The sequence below is a fragment of the Gorilla gorilla genome, chromosome 15, assembly GCF_029281585.2.
Source record: "Gorilla gorilla gorilla isolate KB3781 chromosome 15, NHGRI_mGorGor1-v2.1_pri, whole genome shotgun sequence".
NCBI classification, from domain to species: Eukaryota; Metazoa; Chordata; class Mammalia; order Primates; family Hominidae; genus Gorilla; species Gorilla gorilla.
Window position 1 is genome coordinate 69213775 of NC_073239.2, and position 18751 is coordinate 69232525.

Sequence of the window (18751 nt, forward strand, 5' to 3'; positions counted from 1 at the left end):
ACATTGAAAATATCAGAAACCAAGGAGATATTTTTCTGCCATCCCTTCTCAAGTGTAAGTGAATGTTTTCATTTGCCTATGTCAGCTTCTGAGCCTTGTCCATGAGTATCTATGATTTTTATGTTTATATTGCCATAATATAATTATATATTTAAAATAGTCATCCACATGATGTCATATATTTTCAGAAGATTTGTCCTATAACCCAATTAAGCAGCCTGGTACAGCTCTGTAGATAATGGAGGTAATTTTACCACTAACTTAGCCTAAGATATTTTCATTAAAGGTTTCCCTTTTAAGGAAAAAATGTACTTAGCCTGGTTACTCTGAAAGCTGATATAAAAATGTATAAGCCTGTAGAGGTCACACGACATGATGTTTGCCTTTCCTTATCTGTTGTATGCCCCTCAGTGCCCACATGCTTCATCCCCCTCACCCCCATGCTTGGCACAGAGTAGGAGCTCAAAAAATATTTGACGCATGAACAAATGATACTTTTCTTGGTTGTACGGTGAAATTACAAAATAGAATTTCTCAGGAACTGGGACAGAAGACTCCAAAGCTAGGCCTGAGAACAGGGTAGGGTGGACACCAGCAAAGCAATCAGGAAAGGCAACCGGAAACCCCATCGTAAAGGCCAGCTACAGTGGCTGAGAGGAAACGTGTGGTTTCCTGAATTGCACTTGTTCAAAACCTTCAACCTTAAAGCATGATGTATGTAAACCTTATCAAGGACCCACAGCTGGCCCAACAGTCACACTTTGGGGTTGTTTTCTCTAAAAGTTATTTGTAATCTTAGGGTTCCTAGGATAAATATGGAGTTGTAAGCCACTGTAGCATGAAAATAAAGCTGCAAAGAATTGAAGTAGGTATGATTCAGAAGAACAACCCATGCAATATTCTTAGAGGAAGGATTCTTAAGCTAGTGTCCATTGGGTCTCCTCTGGGTACCATAGAGGGACTTCAGGAAATGGTGAACAGCCTGAGATTGATGTAAAGTGTGTGTGTGTGTGTGTGTGTGTGTGTGTGTCTGTGTGTGTGTGCCTGTGTGTGTGTGTGTGTCTGTCTGTCTGTCTATGGAGGAGACCACAGCTTTCATCAAATTCTCATGTCTTTTGGTAATGGGGCCTGCTCTTCCTTTCACTTCATTAAGTCGAGTGGGGCTCTTCTAAACCCATTCTTATGTGCTAGGGGCTAGAGATGGGAATGAGAGAGAGTAGGTAGAAGACAAGGGAACTAACTCTATACAAGGCCTTCTATTGAGTCAATATAAGTGAAAGGCTTAGAGAGTGTCCAACCTGCATCAGGACCAATAAATATTAGCTCTTATTATTATTATTACACTATGCCAAAGCACTTCAAGTTTTCTCAACCTCACAACAACCCCACAAGTTCAGCATAAGTCCCATATTCCATTAGGTTGAACAACTAACCCAGGGTCACACAGCCAGTGGTGGAGTTCAGAACTATCTAATTCCAAGCTTAGATTCTTCTTTTCCACCCTGTGGCCTGAATTACTGGCCAGACTTTCAGTCTGGAGGCAGCCTCTCTGTCTACCCTTCAGGCTTTCACCTCTAAATCCCAAGGGTCTTGCTCTTTCCCTGAGTCTGTCCATCAGAACAGGCATGAGGCCTAAAAATGAGCTGTTTCAACCCAAGGCATAATCTACTCACTTACATAACAAAACCTTAGTCATCCCACTGAGATTCCACACTCAAAGCCAATTTCTCTCACAGGGCATCGAATGCTAGTTAAAGATATAAAATCACGCTTATCACAATTAACTCCCTTGCCTTTATGATGCAGCCAAGTCAAAGCCCAAACAGGAATAAATTTTTTCTAGTAGCCACAAATCAGAGGAGTGAGAAAGCTCTATGCTAAATCTACCATTTTCTGATTTCAAAATCCATGCTAAAAACTGCAGTTAAACATCAGCTACCAAAACACCCTTCTATCAAATAAGAATCATGGTGATTGCATGAATTGAGCACTTTCTATGTACTTGCTCTTTACGTGTTATTTCTATGCCTCAGAAGAGCCAAGCAGGCCAGATAGATGTTACTGCTTGAGAGGCTAAGCAAGTCCCATAGGGTCACACGCACAGTGAGGAGCAGAACCTGGACTCAAACCCAGGCCTATCTGATGACAGCAATGGTGCTGCTAACCATGCCCTTCCCACCAGCTCTCTACAGTCAATGTGATTCATGGCACCCAGGACCAACACTGGCTCTTGGCTTTCCCACAAACCACTTCCCTGAAATCTGCACAACCTCTTGGGAGGAGGAGTCATGGGAACAGGACAGATGAACTCCAAAATAAAAGATCGGGTGAGAGGTCCGGCTCTGCTACTTCTGTAGCTCTGTCACCACGAGCAGATCACTTAACTTTCCAAGGCCTCAGTTTCCTCGCCTATGCAATGGAGATGACCGTGAATGCCCCAAATTGCGCTGATCTAGTAGAGAAGAGGAGCTATGGCTCAGGGGCTTTCCAGACGTGAGTTATCTTTACCCTTCCTTAACTAGCTAATTCAAGACAACTAGGTAGAAGCCCTTTCTCAGCCTCCCCTCTTCGCTCATCTTTCGAGTTCTTGGCCACCCCAGTTCAAACACCAGCACCACTGCCCTCCTCCCAGGTGGCTGCTGCTTAATTTCCCCTCCACTTTAGTAGTTCTTCTCTTGCCTCGCTAGAAGGACTGGTGTTGGGTGCTTGGAATTCTGGCTATTTTCCTCCTGCCGTTCCGACTCGGCACCAGAGGCTGTCTCTACCGAGAACGCAGCGCGTCAGGGCCGAGCTCTTCACTGTCCTGCTCCGCGCTCTTCAATGCCAGCGCCAGGCGCTCACCCTGCAGAGCGTCCCGCCTCTCAAAGAGGGGTGTGACCCGCGAGTTTAGATAGGAGGTTCCTGCCGTGGGGAACACCCCGCCGCCCTCGGAGCTTTTTCTGTGGCGCAGCTTCTCCGCCCGAGCCGCGCGCGGAGCTGCCGGGGGCTCCTTAGCACCCGGGCGCCGGGGCCCTCGCCCTTCCGCAGCCTTCACTCCAGCCCTCTGCTCCCGCACGCCATGAAGTCGCCCTTCTACCGCTGCCAGAACACCACCTCTGTGGAAAAAGGCAACTCGGCGGTGATGGGCGGGGTGCTCTTCAGCACCGGCCTCCTGGGCAACCTGCTGGCCCTGGGGCTGCTGGCGCGCTCGGGGCTGGGGTGGTGCTCGCGGCGTCCACTGCGCCCGCTGCCCTCGGTCTTCTACATGCTGGTGTGTGGCCTGACGGTCACCGACTTGCTGGGCAAGTGCCTCCTAAGCCCGGTGGTGCTGGCTGCCTACGCTCAGAACCGGAGTCTGCGGGTGCTTGCGCCCGCATTGGACAACTCGTTGTGCCAAGCCTTCGCCTTCTTCATGTCCTTCTTTGGGCTCTCCTCGACACTGCAACTCCTGGCCATGGCATTGGAGTGCTGGCTCTCCCTAGGGCACCCTTTCTTCTACCGACGGCACATCACCCTGCCCCTGGGCGCACTGGTGGCCCCGGTGGTGAGCGCCTTCTCCCTGGCTTTCTGCGCGCTACCTTTCATGGGCTTCGGGAAGTTCGTGCAGTACTGCCCCGGCACCTGGTGCTTTATCCAGATGGTCCACGAGGAGGGCTCGCTGTCGGTGCTGGGGTACTCTGTGCTCTACTCCAGCCTCATGGCGCTGCTGGTCCTCGCCACCGTGCTGTGCAACCTCGGCGCCATGCGCAATCTCTATGCGATGCACCGGCGGCTGCAGCGGCACCCGCGCTCCTGCATCAGGGACCGTGCCGAGCCGCGCGCGGACGGGAGGGAAGCGTCCCCTCAGCCCCTGGAGGAGCTGGATCACCTCCTGCTGCTGGCGCTGATGACCGTGCTCTTCACTATGTGTTCTCTGCCCGTAATTGTGAGTCCCCGGGCCCCGAGGCAGCAGGGCACTGGGACTGTCCGGCCGCGGATGCGGGGCGGGAAGGGTGGAGCGGATCGGGATGGACGCGGCGCCAGGCGAGCTGCGCCCTGGGCCAGGAAGGTTTGCTGCTGAGTTCCCCAAATTGGATTCCTTCCACAGCCCCGAGATAGAACTCAGTTTGCGGAGCGAAATGAGGGAAAGTTAGAGAAAGGAAGGGAAAGACTGAGCCCGGCGGTGTCTCCCTAGCCCAGCAAAACCCTCTCCATGTGGCAGAACTCCGTCCTCTCTGCTTCCTTCTGGGGAGATCTCGAGGTCATTTTTGCGCCTTAGGAGGAGCAGAACTTAGTTTCTCCTTGGCAACAGGAGTCTTCTACTTCCCGACGGCTGGGTGATGTTTTATTTTGTTAGACCTGCTAATGACTTCAGTGGTATCAGAAATGGGCGAATGGAGTCTGGGACGATCTTCTCCCCGGTGTTGGCATAGAAAGGGAAAAAGAGGTTTAATCCAGCCAGAGTGATTTGCAGATGCATAGTTTTAATTTTGAAAAACGCGTGCGTAAACTTTGAGATGCCACGGCTGCTGTTTCTGGTGCTGCATCTGCCAGGGATTGTGGCGATGGAGGCCGAGGCTCTTTGTATGTTTTAGCAGCTGGTGTCGTTTTGACAACCTGACTTGACGGGTTTTGAGTGTATCTTGGCAAGTGAGGTGACATGAAAACCATTATCTCCGGTTTCAATTTAGTAATGAGGATGGCGATGGAAATGAAATTATCTCCTCATTTTGAAGGCATTTGTTCCTGGAGTCCCCGCCAAGACACCTGGGAGTAGGTGAGGCTTGAGGAAACATTTTCAGTGCTGCTCCTCTCCTTTCTCCCACCCCCAAGGTACCTGTTTAACAAAAACAATACTTAAAGAAATTCCATTGCCAATCCCACGTTCTCGAAATCCTGAGACTTCTGTGAATAGGAAAGTTGTTAAATTTCTTCTCAGAGTGTAGCAATTTTGGATATTACTTTCAATGGTGAATGAAAGGGAAATACAAAGCGATTTTCCTTTAAATGAAGGCCTTACTGCTTGCGGAAAAAGAAGTCTGGGGCATCAGCATGCAGGGGTGGGAACAGTATGCCCCCAAAATAAATAAACAAATACATAAATCTATATCTATCTAAATGTAGATATAGGCGCAGATGACATATAGCAGTGGTTTTCAGAATCACCAGCTCAGAATCACCAGCAAGGCTTCTAGAAAAAAAGATGGCTGGACCCCATTCCCCAGAGTTTCTAATTCAGACATTTTTAAAGAATTTTCATTCTTAACAAGTTCCCAGGTGATATGCAAGCTCAGATTCAGGGTTCACATTTGTAGAATCACACTCTAAAACAGGAGTTGGCAAACCACAGCTCACAGGCCAAATCTTTCCTGGCCACTGTTTTACATCTCCCTGGAGTTAAGAATAATTCTTACAAATGAATCTCTGCAATCAATTTGATGAGACCCAAGAGTTTTGAGCTTCAATTGAGCCAAATACTATTTCAAGAAAAATACTGTTCCAAGAAAACATTTTATTCTTCTCCTTAGTAGATACATATTACAAAAAAATTGTACTCAGCCGGGCGCGGTGACTCACGCCTGTAATCGCAGCACTTTGGGAGGCCGAGGCGGGCAGATCATGAGGTCAAGAGATCGAGACCATCCTGGCCAACATGGTGAAACCCCATCTCTAAAAATACAAAAATTAGCTGGGCGTGGTGGCATGCACTTGTAGTCCCAGCTTCTCAGGAGGCTGAGGCAGGAGAATCGCTTGAACCTGGGAGGCAGAGGTTGCAGTGAGCCAAGACTGTGTCACTGCACTCCAGCCTGGGCGACAGAGCAAGACTCCATCTAAAAAAAAAATTGTACTCAATTATTAATACATTTTGAATTCCATCAAAAAATTGGGGAAATGTGTTTTCTCCCATGTTATATTAGTACCTATCAAATATTTATGATTTTGTCTCTTGGCCATAAAACCTAAAATAGTTACTATCTGGTCCTTTATACAATCTTTAGGAGCTCCTATTGTAAAGTTGGGGCCTCACTTATCTATGCTGTGACAAAGTAGACAGTAGCCAAATGCATGGAAATTTTGACCTGAGTTTGAATGTTTTAGTCAGACCAATGCAGAAAGCAGCATCATACAGTGGAAAGAACATTGCATTTGGACATGTCTCTAAGGAGACTTGGATAACTCCTAGGGTATTGTGAGGATTGAAGAAAATCAATGGAGTTGAAAAAGATTTTCCAAAAAACTAGCAAGTTCCAAATATATTTAATGTTGACAGCATTCTTCACAAGAACCACTATTTTCTAGAGAGGATAAGGGCTTTAGCATCAGACATGGGTTTGAATCAGGCTTCATCACTTACTAGCTATGGTAGCAGCTAATTTACCCTTTCTGACCTCAGTTTCCTCATCTGTAAAATGATTATAACCATACTTGTTTTATAAGATAGTTATGAAGATTTGAAATTACATACATAATATATACATTCATCACCTAGCCCAGTGTCTTGCCTCAATAATTAGCATCATTATTATTACTATTTATAACTTCCATGTATTATTGTTGCCCGCTGGACATAAAAAAAAATCAAGAACTATTATCTTCCCAGGAGATAGTGCTATATACTAAGGCAGTGGCTCTGAAACTTTTTTTTGGTCTAAGGACCCCTTTATACTCTTAAAATTATTAATGACCCAGATGGCTTTTATGTGGATTAAATCATCAGTATTTCTCATATTAGAAAATAAAACTAAGAAATTCTAAAAATATGATTGCAAAACAAGATAAAATGTACCTCTTGTGTTTTCCATATGTACAAGGAAAATGTGGGGATTTCACAATGATTTGATGACAATAAGGTTACAGAGATTATAGCAAGTAAAGTGGAAAAATCCTGTTAAGAGCACAAAAGTACTGAAAACAGTCTCTGAAAATTCACGTGTGTACCCTCAACCTACTACCTTAAAAGGTCTAGAAAACACAAGGATACACAACCACATATTCTATTCTTTGTGAAAGTGATGTCATCATTTGTTATCTAGCCTCCGTAAAATTCTCTGTACACTTGTGAGAGAATGAAGGGGAAAAAGGCAAATCACATGTTTGTAATGACAGTAGCTTTGACCTACTGGACACATTGAATAGGTATTGGAGATTTTACTCTCTTCTAAGTAATGGACCTAGCAATTGTATCTTTATCTGAAGGGGGAGACATGGGTGACAATAAGCTATATGGTTAAGTTGACTTAAAAAGAAAACATTTTACATGAGTTTTTTTTCTATTTGCCCCTTTCTCCTCAAAGTGGAGTGTGGCAAAATATAGTTCCAACTATTTGAGAATGCTTGATTAGTTGGGATCTAGACAACTGAATGATACTAGCATAATTAAAACAAATTATTTTATTTTCTAGGCAGCATTTATCCATGTCAAATCCATTAGGTTGACATTCAAGTCACTGGATTTGTATTAGAAATGTATTGTTCACTGGGGCTGGTGGCTCACACTTGTAATCGTAGCATTTTGGGAGGCCAAATTAGGAGGACTGTTTGAGCCCAGGAGTTTAAGACCAGCCTGGACAACACAGTGAGACCCTGCCTCTACAAAAAAAATAAAAATAATTAGCCAGGCGTGGTGACACATGCCTGTAGTCCCAGCTACTTGGCTGAGGTGGGAGGATTGCTTGGGCCCAGAAGGTCAAGGCTGCATTGAGCCTTGATTGTGCCACTGCACCCCAGCCTGGGTGACAGAGTGAGACTCTGTCTTAAAAAAAAAAAAAAAAAATACACGGGCATTTTAAAAAGTGCTCCATATCCAGAAAGAATTGGTGTGAGAAGAACGCCCTCTGATGGACTTGGGAGTCATTGAAATAATGTTGTTGCCAGCTCCTGGACATCCCTGCCAGGCAGCCCTCTCTGGCTTCTGATGCCCTCTTCTATCCAGTCCACGCACTGTAACACAATAGACCTTGCCCTCTGCTCTATCCCTTTAAATCTACCTCAGACCCTTTCCCTGGGCCCATCACTTGCCTGTTGTCCCTTACGGGCCTCCAACAGCCTCCTTTGAAAGGAGCATCGCACCTATTCTTTCTGCTCCTCAAAATGGCATACACAGGAGAGCTCTCTCATCTCTGACTTCATGGATTCTGACAAGTGATTAAATAGCTTGTACTTATCCTTACCTGGCTTACAGACCTCTCTCTCGTAACACCTAGTATATACACGCACACCCTCTCTCATCCATCCCTGCTCCCCCACCAACCTCCAGGACATGGTGGTTTTCTAAGGTAAAAATAATTTGGGTGAAAATATGTTTTTTTGTTTGTTTTTTGAGACAGTGTTTCACTCTTGTCACCCAGGCTGGAGTACAATGGCACAATCTAGGCTCACTACAACCTCGGCCTCCCAGGTTCAAGCAATTCTTCTGCCTCAGCCTCCCGAGTAGCTGGGATTACAGGCGCCCACCACCACGCCCGGCTGATTTTTGTATTTTTAGTAGAGACGGTGTTTCACCATGTTGGCCAGGCTGGTCTCGAGCTCCTGACCTCAAATGATCCACCCACCTCAGCCTCCCAGAGTGCTGGGATTACAGGCGTGAGCCACCATGCCCAGCCTGAAAATATGTTATATGCCTTAGAGAATGCCTCTGAAGCTCATGCCATATTCTCTACACTTGCACTTTCTTCCGATTGTATCAAACTGGAAATTTGAAAATTCAATCTAGTTAAGTGTTCAGCATTAAAGTGAATTTTAAAAATCATACTCCAACAAACTTTTCATCAAGATTAATCAAATACAATATTTATGTTATGGAGAAGTTGTTGTTAAGATTCCCTCCGCCCCCACCCAACTTCAGATGGGTGAGGGCATCCAGATTAAACAGCTGAGTCCAATGTAAGGTGTCTTCCTAAATGCACTAGATTGGAGTGGCTGAGCCTGCTGAAATGCTCTATAGAGAAGAAAGTAGAACAGCAAGGAAATGATTATGGGAAAAATGCATCTTCTCCAGGAGATGCTCTCTGATTGCCTCGAATGGGTCCAGTCTCTTATCCATATCCCTTCTTACTAATGTTGAGTTTGCACGCTTCCTGTTCCATTAGAGTCCATTTATCCTAATATGTATTTAGAATTGTAGGCATAGAGAATGTAATGGAGAAAAGAAAAAAGTGGACAGCCTTAGGCAGAGTGGAAAGCAATGGTTGTGCTGGTCTAGAGATCAGTGTTGGCTGAATGGGAGGAAAAGCTGTTGTTTGAGGCATTTTGCAGGGCTCCAAGAAGGCTACAGAGACCTCAGGGAAGATCAAGACAAGAGGAGTTGGCTGGACCTGGGTAAGGCAGCCTTATATTTTTGTGCATGTTTTTGCCTTCTAGATTGAACAAGAAAAAAAAAAAAGGATGTCAACCACGAAAAGGTAACAATTTGTGCTAAAAATAAGTACAGCAATTTACATGAGTTGAACAGTATTTTTTTCCAAGTCATCTCAGGTCTTTTCATTGTCATATTTCCAATCTCTTCACACTGATTAAAAGCTTCCATTCTATTGGTGTCTCCATACATGTGACATTTCACAGGTGTGACTTATTTCTGAGAGAACTAATAGGAGAAGATAGGAAGCAGGGAGAAGAAAGAAAGGAGAACTGAAGAAAGTAAGTGCAAGGACACTAGCTAGAAAGAGATTCCGTATTTATGAAAGCATGCTGACCCTGTTTCTAAAAGATTCAGCAGATCTTCATGGCCTGGCAGGGACCTAGAAACTTGAGCCCAGCAGGTAGAATAGCCTTCAGGAACTTAATCAGACTGGGTCTCCGACAAGTACTCAGCTTCCTTCCCACCTCCCAGGTCTGGCCACACCCCATCTTCCCAGCTCCCCACTTGCACCCATCAGCTGCTGTGGCCTTAGCTACTTGTAAATGTACCAAAAATGGGTGTTCCAAGCTAAGCTGTCATGTTCTTACAGTAACTTAGGTGAAGTAAGTGAATCCATTGCTGCCATTAACCTTTCCACATCATAATGGAATGTTTTTCTTCAAAACAGTATCGCGCTTACTATGGAGCATTTAAGGATGTCAAGGAGAAAAACAGGACCTCTGAAGAAGCAGAAGACCTCCGAGCCTTGCGATTTCTATCTGTGATTTCAATTGTGGACCCTTGGATTTTTATCATTTTCAGATCTCCAGTATTTCGGATATTTTTTCACAAGATTTTCATTAGACCTCTTAGGTACAGGAGCCGGTGCAGCAATTCCACTAACATGGAATCCAGTCTGTGACAGTGTTTTTCACTCTGTGGTAAGCTGAGGAATATGTCACATTTTCAAAGAACCATGATTAAAAAAAAAAAAAGACAACTTACAATTTAAATCCTTAAAAGTTACCTCCCATAACAAAAGCATGTATATGTATTTTCAAAAGTATTTGATATCTTAACAATGTGTTACCATTCTATAGTCATGAACCCCTTCAGTGCATTTTCATTTTTTTATTAACAGCAACTAAAATTTTATATATTGTAACCAATGTTAAAAGTCTTAAAAAGCAATGGTATCAATTGTCCCTACATTTGTGCTTGGTGGCCCTATTTTTTTTTAGAGAGGACTTGAGACATATAGGTCTTTTAAAATACAGTAGAAACACCACTGTTTACGATTATGCGATGGACATTCATAAAAAGCATAATTTCTTACCCTATTCATTTTTTGGTGAAACGTGATTCATTGATTTTATATCATTGCCGATGTTTAGTTCATTTCTTTGCCAATTGATCTAAGCATAGCCTGAATTATGACGTTCCTCAGAGAAGTGAGGTGGGAAATATGACCAGGTCAGGCAGTTGGAGGGGCTTCCCCAGCCACCATCGGGGAGTACTTGCTGCCTCAGGTGGAGACCTGAAGCTGTAACTAGACACAGAGCAAGATATGACTATAGCCCACAACCCAAAGAAGCAAAAATTCATTTTTATCTTTTGAAGTCCAGTTTCTTTTGTATTGAGTCAAGGGTGTCAGTAGGAATCAAAAGTTGGGGGTGGGTTGCAAAATGTTCTTTCAGTTTTTAGAACCTCCATTTTATAGAAGAGTTATCCTATCAGTGGATTCTTTAGTGGAAGGATTTATGCTTCTTTGAAAACCAGTGTGTGACTCACTGTAGAGCCATGTTTACTGTTTGACTGTGTGGCACAGTGGGGCATTTGGCACAGCAAAAAGCCCACCCAGGACTTAGCCTCAGTTGACGATAGTAACAATGGCCTTAACATCTACCTTAACAGCTACCTATTACAGCCGTATTCTGCTGTCTGTGGAGACAGTAAGATCTTAGGTTCCAAGATTTTACTTCAAATTACACCTTCAAAACTGGAGCAGGATATAGCCGAAAAGGAGCACAACTGAGCACTTTAATAGTAATTTAAAAGTTTTCAAGGGTCAGCAATATGATGACTGAAAGGGAAAAGTGGAGGAAACGCAGCTGCAACTGAAGCGGAGACTCTAAACCCAGCTTGCAGGTAAGAGCTTTCACCTTTGGTAAAAGAACAGCTGGGGAGGTTCAAGGGGTTTCAGCATCTCTGGAGTTCCTTTGTATCCGACAATCTCAGGACTCCAAGGTGCAAAGCCTGCTACATTTGCGTGATCTCAAGACCTCCAGCCAGAAGTCCCTTCCAAATATAAGAGTACTCATGTTTATTTATTTCCAACTTAGCAGCAACCTCCTTTGTTTCACTTATGTTTTTTCCAGTATCTGAGATAATATAAAGCTGGGTAATTTTTAATGTAATTTTTTGGTATAGCAAAACTGTGAAAAAGCCAAATTAGGAATACAAGAAGTATGATTTAACAGTATAACATGATGAAAAAAATACAGTTGTTTTTGAAATTTTTTTGTTTGTATCTTCAATGTGTAAGTACATGTGTGTTTTATTGTCAGAGGAAGAACATGTTTTTTGTATTCTTTTTTGGAGAGGTGTGTTATGATAATTGTCCAGTTAATTTGAAAAGGCCCCAGATGAATCAATAAATATAATTTTATAATATTTTGCAGAGGAAATTACTTTTCTTTAAATGAAAGAAAAGGGCTTGGTTTTCTTTTTAGCAGACAGTTGCCAGCAATATTTCATTGTCTAGCAGTTTCATAGTGTGAATTTTTATATACTGTCCAATTAACACTTACATTACTTTAAACAAGCTTTCATTACTTTACTTACATTTCATTACTTTACATTACTTTAAACAAGCTTAGGTAAGTCCTTAGACTTACCTAAGGACTTAGTGCTCCTTTTTGTTTTATACAAAATGTAGATATACCATCTGGATGAAGTCCGTGTTGAGTTAAAACCAACTCTTCAGTAATCTGTATAGATTTATTCATTAATTCATTAAATAATTTACAGAGACCTTGTGCCAAGCAGTTGATTAGGCGCTGAGGAAAAGAATAAAAATAAGACTCAATCATGGTTCATGAGTTGCTCATTGTCCACTGGGGTAGAGAGGAATGTAAACAGTTAGGATACAGCATAGAAATTCTCCATAGTATTGCGAGTACGCATTTACTATTAGAAGAGGAGGCCCAAACTAGGGACCACGTGTGGGGTTGTCAGGAGAACTTCACAGGAAGAAGATGCATTGAAAGTCAAGTATTGAAAACGAGTAGGAATTTTGACTCTGATTGAAAACTGAAAAGAACACAAAGAGAAAGTTTACATAAGAGAAAATACATATGGTTAATAAATGTAGAAAAATATTCAGCCTAATCAAGGAAATGCAAAAATAAAACCAAATTGTATATCAACAACAAACAACAACAACAAAAAAAAACCTATGACTCTCAATAACAGAGGTTATTCAGAGAAGAACATTCATATTCCCCTGGTGAGTTCGTAAATGTGTATACCCTTTCTTGATAGCAACCCAGCAGTGTATCAAGAACCTAAAGCGTTCTTTTCTGTTGTTCCAGTAATTCCACTCTAGCATTCTCTTGCAGAGAATAATCAGTAGTCCTGGACAAGCAGCAGCAGCAACACCTGAAACTTACTACAAATGCAAATTCTCCAGCTCCACGTCAGACCTGTTGAATCAGAATCTCTTGGGTGGGGCCAGCAATCTGGGCTTTAACATGCCCTCCAGGTGATTCTCATGCATGCTAATATTTGAGAACCACTGCTCTACACAAAACAAAACAAAAAAAGAAAATAAAAGAAAAATACCAAAAAAAGACAAGGAAATATGTGATAGACTATGTTTCTCTGACCTCTGATTCTCAGATCCTTTCAGTTGCAGATAATCCCTCACACCTGAACTTCCACAGTGTTTTTATCTGTAATGTTCTCAGCAAAGTTACAGCTTTGTAAACTAGTTCAACCATTGTGGAAGTCAGTGTGGCAATTCCTCAGGGATCTAGAACTAGAAATACCATTTGACCCAGCCATCCCATTACTGAGTATATACCCAAAGGATTATAAATCATGCTGCTATAAAGACACATGCACACGTATGTTTATAGTGGCACTATTCACAATAGCAAAGACTTGGAACCAACCTAAATGTCCAACAACGATAGACTGGATTAAGAAAATGTGGCACATATACACCATGGAATACTATGCAGCCATAAAGAATGATGAGTTCATATCCTTTGTAGGGACATGGATGAAACTGGAAACCATCATTCTCAGCAAACTATCGCAAGGACAAAAATCCAAACACCACATGTTCTCACTGATAGGTGGGAACTGAACAATGAGAACACATGGACACAGGAAGGGGAACATCACACTCTGGGGACTGTTGTGGGGTGGGGGGAGGGGGGAGAGATAGCATTAGGAGATATACCTAATGCTAAATGACGAGTTAATGGGTGCAGCACACCAACATGGCACATGTATACATATGTAACAAACCTGCACGTTGTGCACATGTACCCTAAAACTTAAAGTATAATAATAATAAAATTTTTTTAAAAAGAAAAAAATAATATATCTTTCAATACTGGCAGCCATAACTGATTCCCAAGTTCATCACTGATAGCAGTGATGAGACCTGTGTTGCTCACTAGGAGGTAAAGATACTACCCTCGGCAATGATATTTCTTTGGACTCCTGCAGACATTTAATTGGGCACTAAGACTGATGCTGTTGTGAAAGAAGATAAACTAAAGAGCCTTCGTTTATGAAAATATTGTCAAAGATTATATTTAAAGTGAGCTTTCATTAGGGATTGAATATTTTCTAACTCTCTATAGGATAGAAATTTCCATTGAAATACGTAAAGCTATTTTTAAACTTTCATAATTTGACTTTTTTGTATATTTTCAGGAAAATATTATACATTTAATCTTTCTTTCCAGGCATTAAAATCCTTGAGGACTAGATAGTCACCTATTTTTTTCTCATTTCTCCTAGTAATTCACATGTATACTGTAGAAGAGCATAAATATACTATAAATATATTTAATAAAATGCATTCTCTCTCATGATAGTCCTAAAATGCACGTCTATTCAATAAGAGGCTGCTGTATGCTTGGTTAAAGATTCCTCTGTATCTGATGAAGAATGTTCTCATATCACCATATAAGGATTTTTCTCTTAGGCCAACCAAAGGTGAAAATAGTACACGTAGGAGAAAATATTTTTGCTCTATATTATTTCCCACTGTTATCGACATTATGTAAGTTAACATGTATGTTTCCATTTTTATCCAGGAAATAGCAACACATACATGATGAAATTAACAACATAAAAAGTTTGTTAATTAGGCAATGTTAACATTGTAAAAACAACTTTGTCATATTAGAACAGTGTTGACTGGCCTGCTCTTTAATTATTTTCTTCAGTGAGGCTAGGATTGCTGGTCTGGGTGTTCCCAGACTCTAGGTGGAGGAAAGCTGAGCACATAGGATGGGTGGTACTATAATTAGGCTTCCTCTCTCTACCGTTTCACAATAGCCAAATTCAGTGGAATGAATCAGCAGATCTCACCTGATAACAGTGAGGTGAACATTCTAGTCTTCCAGATATTTTTATACAAACTGCACGAACTCAGGAGTAAGTCCAATCATAACAAACCTGCATGTTGTGCACATGTACCCTAAAACTTAAAGTATAATAATAATAAAATTTAAAAAAAGAAAGAAAAAATTGCAATGAATGTGTTTAGAACCGATCATGCTCTGGTTAAAAATACAGGGAGAAGATATAAGCTTTTTTTTTTTTCCTACTAAAATGCCTCAACCGGGAAAGGCAATAAAAATACAGTCAATCAAAGCTCAAATGGAAGTATATTTTAGGCAAAGCATAGGGTCCTATGATGATCTTAAACTGAGTAAGCACTTGGAATTTAATTGGAAACACAAGACAAACTAGAAGGTAAAAATCATACAGTGTAGTGCAAATGTTACAAAGTACTAAAGTATGAGTTATAGATTTTAAAACAATAAAGCCCCAAATCAGCGATAATTGATGTTTAAGATTAGTCTAGCGGTGCGTTGTATAAACACCTGGGCAAACAAAGTTGGTAGCTTGCCAGCATCAATTTCTTATCACTACAAAATGGAATATGGAAACAATAACTGTCATGACACACAATTCATAATGAATTTAGAAAATACTTTTTATTCCCCCCAAATTAAAAAACACCCAGAGGTCCCAATTAGATGAAAAAGATAAAGTACAATGATTTACTGATTATGATTGTGTGAAAGTAAAATAAATCTTGGGACCCCAAACTCACTAAACCAAACGGAAACGTCAAGCTGGGAACTGGGTCACGCCAACCTGCATCTCATTTTGGTTCCTAAATAAGATGGCTAAAATACGAAAAGCTACATACCTCCTTCACATTTTGTCCATAAGGAAATTCCTTGGGGGCCCCAAGACCTTTTTCCTAAAGTGTTTCTGTTAGAGTGCATCATGGCAATGTGAATGGATAGCTTTTCTCCACAGGTGTGGGGACATAGGAGAGAACTCAGTCATCCCTCTGTCCACCTGAGACAAATGCATATCTGATTGTTTCCTCTGCTCTATCGTCTACATTATCTACATATGTAAAAATGCAGATTCACTGAGCCAGACAAAGGCATGAATGACTGTTTTCCCCTACCCTCTTCTCACATGAAAATTATGTATTTCTCAATATCCTTCCCTTTCCCCTTTAGATATTGAAACCCTCAAAATCATCTACGGGGAAAGGAATAGACCTATCTCCCAGGTGTGTATCGTTAACTTTGGCAAATAAACCTCAAAAAATGATTGAGATTTTCCTGGGTCATTTTCCTTGATTGACCACAGAGGGATCCTGAGTGAAGGTGGCCCTGGCCTGCAGCAGCTCTCCTGTTGGTACCAGACTGGGCTCTTTATAGCCCAAACCAATAAGACAATTTGTTGAGGTCTGGGACCTCCTCCCTGCAGGAAGCTGGGGCTCTGAGGTTTAATTTGATGTTTAAAAAAAAAAAACAAAAAAAAAACCTCTTTTTTTTTTTCTGGGAGTTTTTGCTTGCTTCCATCAAGGAAGGCAAGCTTGTCTGCTTCTTCATCAGTGGAGAACAGTCTTCAGCTTGAGCCTCATCACTAGGTAAGGAGCTGAGTTGGGAATGTCTTGCAAATTCTCTTTAATGACTAAAGGTACTGTTAACAACCAGCTGGTCTTAATTTCTCCTTACATTTAGAGCACTCAAATTGTATAATTTGTGTGATTGCTGTTCGTTTTGCTTAGATGTCTTATTTATTTGTTTCTGTCTTGTTAGGTGTTTTTTGTATGCTTCAGTCCTTCTCTTATTGGATTTGGCCAACTCTAAACCCTCTAGCTTATAAGTATGGAATAAGAGCTCGCCCCTCTCAGCCTTTCTCAGGCGACTGAGAATTACATGAGGGTGTCTGGAAGAAACACTCCCTAAGATGTGCAATGGCTCTGAGTAGGATTTCCCCTCAGAAGAACGTACTTAGGGTGTAATCTCAGCTAGCAGGTGCAAATAAGGAGCTGATCTCCCACGCCTTGAGCCCCTGACACACTGTGCCAGGTAGCCACGATACCGGTTCAGCGAGTAACGGCCCTGAAAAGCTAGGTCCCCAAGCAGCACACTTTGGATCCAACAAACCCTCCGACTTGGTCAAATCTGAAGGAAAACTCTAAATTATGTGGAAGGAGCCCTTTAAGTTGGCTGAAACCCCCACAGCTGTGGAACACGAAGTTCCACCCTTAGAAACTCTGGCCAGGTATATGCAAAAACACTTATGGTGAATTGTCATGCAAATATTTAATCAAGTGGACCACTATAACCAAGGCAGATTCTAACCTACAGAGGCCTAGATGGGGATCTTCTGAGATGCCCAAATTAGTGTACCTGTGAACTAGGATGCAAAACGCAGGCACAAAACTAAACAACCAGAATGGGAGAGCTACTTTCAATGGTACCTAGAGAGTAGCAAATGGGGGGAAGATCGCCTCACGTCCTTACAATAAGCCAACAAACAACTTAGAAATGCTAACCAAGGACTCTCTAAAGTTCCATCTCTCTTAAAGAAATCCCCAGAATCCCTTACTTCCCTGTGGCACCTCCACTTACACCCCCACTTTACCCCTGACCTCTCTGAACTTCCCGGACCAGATCTTTTCCCTCCTTCTCCTGCATGTTCTAATTTAACATCTTCCTCTCCTTGTATACCACTCACTCAACAGAAGGCAGTAGGGAGTCTAACTGCCAAGACCCTACCTCCTGACAATTCCCTGACAGTGCCAGTGGCAGCCTCTCATCTGGAAGATGTGGAAAAGGGGGACGCTGCAGGGCCATCTCTCATGATCACCCTGTTTTGGGAACAACCGGTAACACGTAGGGGAACCCCGGTGATTGTCTACCAATGCTGGTCAAAGGCTGAGTTGCAGGGCATAAATAATTTCTGGGCCCCCATAAGATCCAATTGAGTTTGCCCAAGAATTTGAATTCATTATCAGAACCTATGACCCAGGCCATTCAGACCTCTAACAGCTGGCACACATGTTGGTCTCGGAAGCTAAAGCTAAGGAATAGCTGGAGAAAGTGCAGTGGTCAGACCCTGTAGCAGACTTAACCCTTGAAGGCCCAATAGAGCTACAATAACCAGCCCCCAGAAGTCGAGAACACAGACACAAAGATGTGTGGGAATGAGCAACTGCTCTGTTAAATATCATTTCTTCAATATTCCAAAGGGTTGTGGATTGGGATAAAATCCAGCAATGCCACCAGAACCGAAATGAATCAATTTTAGATTATTTTATACATTTTGACTGAGATAATATGCTCCAAATAATTAACTTACACTCTCTTGCCTGGTCCTTCTGACGAAACCCCTCATGACTATGTTCTGATGACTGACCAATTTCTCACTTCTGGGACAGACTTACAAGAGATGCCACTGGATAATGCTGAGATAGAATGGTATACAGATGGGTCTTATTTAAGAGGATGGGGATGGAAATTTTAGAGCAGGATATGCTGTGGTCTCTTTACTAGAGGTAATTGAAGCTGGTCCTCTTCCTCAAGCCAAATCAGCTTAAGGGGCCAAATTGATTGCCCTGACTCAAGCTTGTCAATTAGCAAAAGACAAGGCTGAAAACATACACTGACACCTGCTAAGCATTTGGAGTTGCTCATGACTTTGGAATGTGAAAGGAGAGAGGATATTTAACCTCCTCAGGGCAACCCATAAAAAATGGACAACCAACTGTCAGAGCTGTTAGAAACTATTCTCAGCCAAAACTTTTGACAGTTGTAAAAATCCCAGGTCACTCTACATTGGACACCACTAAAAGTGGAGATAACAAATTTGCTATTGCTACAGCTAAAAAAG

At 42.2% G+C, this 18751-nt stretch overlaps 1 protein-coding gene across 1 annotated transcript; it reads left to right on the forward strand.

The window, feature by feature from the left end:
* The first annotated feature begins 2938 nt into the window (after window positions 1-2938).
* PTGDR (prostaglandin D2 receptor) lies at window positions 2939-11968 on the forward strand. The gene is made up of 2 exons (XM_004055174.5): window positions 2939-3904; window positions 9984-11968. Exons 1-2 carry the CDS (start codon window positions 3059-3061, stop codon window positions 10215-10217), a joined length of 1080 nt encoding a protein of 359 aa, XP_004055222.1. The 5' UTR covers window positions 2939-3058; the 3' UTR covers window positions 10218-11968.
* Window positions 11969-18751: the final 6783 nt, after the last annotated feature.

Excerpts from the sequence above, each read along its gene's own strand:
- PTGDR (XM_004055174.5), top strand. The coding sequence starts at position 3,059 with ATGAAGTCGCCCTTCTACCGCTGCCAGAACACCACCTCTGTGGAAAAA. Across the intron at positions 3,905-9,983 it reads TGTGTTCTCTGCCCGTAATT|TATCGCGCTTACTATGGAGC; the intron begins GTGAGTCCCCGG and ends TCTTCAAAACAG.